The sequence below is a fragment of the Triticum aestivum genome, chromosome 2A (genome assembly GCF_018294505.1).
Source record: "Triticum aestivum cultivar Chinese Spring chromosome 2A, IWGSC CS RefSeq v2.1, whole genome shotgun sequence".
In the NCBI taxonomy this organism is placed as follows: Eukaryota; Viridiplantae; Streptophyta; class Magnoliopsida; order Poales; family Poaceae; genus Triticum; species Triticum aestivum.
The window spans coordinates 720,276,173-720,280,780 of NC_057797.1; the positions used below are offsets into that span (position 1 = coordinate 720,276,173).

The following is a 4,608-nucleotide window of genomic DNA, read 5'->3' on the forward strand; positions in this document are numbered from 1 at the left end:
ATTTAAGATGTGTTCGGCCAGCCTACGTGGGATCCCTGGCATGTCTGAAGGGTGCCAGGCGAAGATGTCCCAGTTCTCTCGTAGGAACTCTCGCAGTGCGGCATCTGCATCAGGGGTCAGTCGTGCCCCGATGGAAGCTGTTTTATTGGGGTCCATTGGATGGACCTGGAATTTGACTATTTTGTCAGCTGGCTTGAAGGACGTGGATTTGGATCTCTTATCGAGTATCACATCATCCCTGTTAACCGTGGAGCGCAGCGCAGTCAGTTCCTCGGCCGCTAAGGCTTCGGATAGCGCCTCAAGGGCTAATGCGGCCGTCTTGTTTTCGGCGCGGAGTGCTATGTCCGGATCAATAGCTAGAGTGATAATTCCATTCGGCCCGGGCATCTTAAGCTTCATGTACCCGTAATGGGGTATTGCTTGGAAGATTGTGAATGCTTCCCGCCCTAGTAAAGCGTGATATTCGCCGTAATGGGGTATTGCTTGGAATCTGGCCCAGTAATGATGTACTGTTTCCTCGGGCCTCTGCCTGATTTGGGAGAGATCGCTTATGATCGGGTGGGCGGGTGTCGTTGAATCTGAAACCTCACCCAATCCAAGATTCGGAGGCCGAAGAGTTTCCGAACTCTAAAGTTCGGATTCTTGGATGTTGTCCAGTGGATCTGGCCCGTTGCCTGATCCTAAGCTCAGGTCTTGAGTTACATCTCCCCCTCCGCGGGTATCCATCTTGGAGGGGTCTGGAATTCGGACGTAGCTAGTCCTTAAAATAGATGAAGGGTCGCCGCACTGCGTCTCTACCACGGCGACGTGGTGGGTGACTTGGGGAGAGTTAATTTCTCTTAGATCGGGTTTAAGCCCAACCTGGTCGTAATCCGTAGCGACCCCCAGGGCGGCGATGCGATCCAAGAGCTTATTTACGGAAGAGAGATCCATTGGATCTAGCTGCTCGACGAGCTCCGAGCTGACGTGTAGGTTGCTTTTGATGACCCGAGAGGTCAACGTCGGCGCAACAGCCAAATAGGCGGTCATGAGGAAACCACCTAGCCGGAGGGTTTGGCCGACAGCCAAGGCTCCCTTAGCAACGGCGCCGTCTTTAAAGATGGGAGGAGGCATCCTTCCTGATTGTGACGGCACAGAGGAACTCTCAATGAAAGCACCAATGTCGGTGTCAAAACCGGCGGATCTCGGGTAGTGGGTCCCGAACTGTGCGTCTAGGCCGGATGGTAACAGGAGGCAGGGGACTCGATGTTTTACCCAGGTTCGGGCCCTCTTGATGGAGGTAAAACCCTACGTCCTGCTTGATTAATATTGATGATATGGGTAGTACAAGAGTAGATCTACCACGAGATCAAGGAGGCTAAACCCTAGAAGCTAGCCTATGGTATGATTGTTGTATATGGAGTTGATTGCCTACGGACTACAACCCCCCGGTTTATATAGACACCGGATAGGGCTAGGGTTACATAGAGTCGGTTACAATGGTAGGAGATCTTGAATATCCGCATCGCCAAGCTTGCCTTCCACGCCAAGGAAAGTCCCATCCGGACACGGGACGAAGTCTTCAATCTTGTATCTTCATAGTCCTGGAGTCCGGCTGAAGGTATAGTCCGGCTACCCGAACACCCCCTAATCCAGGACTCCCTTAGCACTTAAAGAGGAGAAAGAGCATTATGCTGACCCCGAAAGGAAACGATGATAAGCGTGTGAAACTGTGCAAAATGGCTACCAACCCATGCGTGAAGGAATTTAGGTTTTAAGCAATTAAATGAGAGGAGCTTAGATACAAAAGTTCAGCACCTATGTATTGAGAAGATTAGTTACTATGGTTGTTAATGCACTTAGCATTTCACCTAAGCACCAATGCATTGGAAGATGTGACAAATTTCATGTGAAACGCAGCAGCAATGTTTCGTCGGTGAAAAGAACAAATTTGGGGTCACATTTTTGGATGACATTTGGTCTTTTTTTTTGCACATGCCAAAATGCTTAACCTTTTTGCCTCAAAATCTGCAGGTAGCATTTGTATGTGACTAAGATCACATAAAAAATTTGTCTTGATTTTTTTCACATTCGACAAATTATTTTTGGGCCCGGGAGCATGTGCTCCCGTGAGCCAAATTGAATTTCCGGAAAGATAGTCGATTCCAATGAAATTTGGTGTAAAGAAAATACACAGAACATTGTGTCAAGGATGGTCAAAATAACAGCTGGTGTACTCAAATAATAACTCCTAATAAATAAATAGTTTTAAAAACTCTGAATAAAACACGCGAGAATAGTTTACGTACAGACATGTAGCCCACTGAAAGAGTGGCCTTTTCTTTTCCCGCCAAGACACCAACCATGCCATATGCCAACCACACCTGTCATCATTATTTTCGTTTGGCATTACAGTATTTTATTCCCTGGACCACATTCTTTGCACACCAGAATCAATAAACGTTGACGACGAGGGCCACGAGGGGTGCCATCCATGCCAACCCGGCCTGCATGATTAAGTCTGAACTGCTGTCCCTCGTGGATACTCGGCGACCGGCGACCTCACCAGACCCCATCCGGCACCAACCCCGCGCTCCGGGACACCTATTTATAGCTCTCGCCGCGCACGCTCTGGGCAACCAAGCAGCCGCTGCAACATACTGCAACTACTTTGCACTAGCAACACAACGCTCTGACTGAGCTCATAGCCTTCGCGCCTGCCCGTCTTAACTAGTTGATCGCCGCAGCAATGACCTCCACCAACAGCTGGACCCACGAGATTGAGTCCTCAGTCGCGGCACCGCGCCTGTTCCGTGCCGGCATCATGGACTGGCATACTCTGGCACCCAAGCTCGCGCCCCACATCGTCGCCAGCGCCCATCCCGTCAACGGCGAAGGCGGCATCGGCAGCGTCAGGCAGTTCAACTTTACCTCAGGTACGTACGCATCACAATCCCATACAACCCATGCGTGTCACCTCAGTCTAGAAATCCGGCGTGTATCTATACATGGTCAAGCGAAAGCATAACACGCAGTTGATCATGCAGCCATGCCCTTTAGCGTCATGAAGGAGAGGCTAGAGTTCCTGGACGAGGAGAAGTGCGAGTGCAAGTCAACCCTCATCGAGGGCGGCGGCATCGGCTCGGCCATCGAGACCGCAACGTCGCACATCAAGGTGGAGCCGGCGGCCAACGGCGGGAGCGTCGTGAAAGTGGACTCGACGTACAAGCTGCTGCCAGGCGTGGAGGTGAATGACGAAATCACCAAGGCCAAGGAATCCGTCACCGCCATCTTCAAGGCCGCCGAGGCCTACCTCATCGCCAACCCCGACGCCTACAACTGAATCTGTGTCGAGATATCATACATGATTATGATGTCCCTAGTTTGAATTCCGTGTGTTTTCTTCCCGATGTAATAAAGCTGCTCCAATCTCTAAGCTATAATAGTGACGCCGAGCGCGAGAGCACCGCCAGAGTGTGGACGTGAGAAGTTAAAAGGTTGAGTATTTGTAACTACCAAAGGGTTCTGTTGTTTGATGATATTGGTGCTTGCTTATGTGAAATACCTAAACACTCTTATATACTGCCTCAATTTTATAATTCTTGTCATAGTTTTAGTTTTCACCTAAAAGCACAACAAGAATTACGGAACGGAGGGAGTTTTTGGATTTGGAAGTTTATGTGTCGACCTCTTACACAAATCCTATATGTATGTGAAATACCTAACCATTCTCCCGAAAATAGAAAAACTAAACACTCTTATGTGCAAAAAAGAAAAATGTTTGCATGTCATCAAAGTCTGTTTATAGGAATCCAAGAAAGACATTTATTTGCTACTCCATTTGCTTCTAAATATAAATCCTTTTAGAGATTTTAATATGGATACCATAAGTAGCAAAATGAGTGAATCTAAACTCTAAAATACGTTTGTATACTTATGTATGTAGTTCAAATTAAAATCTCTAAAATCCTTATATTTAGAAGGGGAGGGAGTCGAACATAATTTCGTTTTCTCTTTTCAAGTTGTAAGAGACAGTTGACATGTCATTGTGTTTTATTTTGGCACCATTTTTCGACAAGTGCATCTATAATCTATTGGGTCCTTGTTGGCAAGTGAAATCCACGTTCTTCATGTATCCCCTTTTCAAAGCGAACTTACATTTGTGTGTGATGAATAAAATGCAAATTGTATCAGGAGTCCTTAAACTACCACAACCTTCTTACTTGCCTTTTAATTTTTTTATTTTGAGACTCCGTAATCTTTTGTCCATTTCTCCCATGACTCCTTTTAACCATCAGACTAAAAAATTCCGTTTGAGCCATGGGCACAAGGGTGGGAATATCATACGAGAAACTAAACAGGTTTACAGGGGCCCAAAATATCGCCGAAAATAAGAGAGCCAACTCAGAAGTTCTGATAGCCCCCACCACCACCCACACACACACTAAAGAACATCGATAGATTAGGAAGTATCGTGGTACAAGGAATATATAAGTTTGCAACACTAATGGAAAATTAGTATTTGTTTCTCTTCTACTGTCTACTGAAATAGGATGTTCTTTTCATCGCTCCTCCTAGCCTAGAGACCCTCATCCGATTTGATACCTTCCTCCCAACTGCCTATCAAAC

At 47.0% G+C, this 4,608-nt stretch overlaps 1 protein-coding gene across 1 annotated transcript; it reads left to right on the forward strand.

The window, feature by feature from the left end:
* Positions 1-2,631: 2,631 nt before the first annotated feature.
* Positions 2,632-3,557, forward strand: LOC123186193 (pathogenesis-related protein 1). The gene is made up of 2 exons (XM_044597978.1): positions 2,632-2,915; positions 3,027-3,557. The coding sequence occupies exons 1-2, from the start codon at positions 2,729-2,731 to the stop codon at positions 3,320-3,322; spliced, it is 483 nt and encodes a 160-aa protein (XP_044453913.1). The 5' UTR covers positions 2,632-2,728; the 3' UTR covers positions 3,323-3,557.
* Positions 3,558-4,608: the final 1,051 nt, after the last annotated feature.

Excerpts from the sequence above, each read along its gene's own strand:
- LOC123186193 (XM_044597978.1), top strand. The coding sequence starts at position 2,729 with ATGACCTCCACCAACAGCTGGACCCACGAGATTGAGTCCTCAGTCGCG. Across the intron at positions 2,916-3,026 it reads GCAGTTCAACTTTACCTCAG|CCATGCCCTTTAGCGTCATG; the intron begins GTACGTACGCAT and ends TTGATCATGCAG.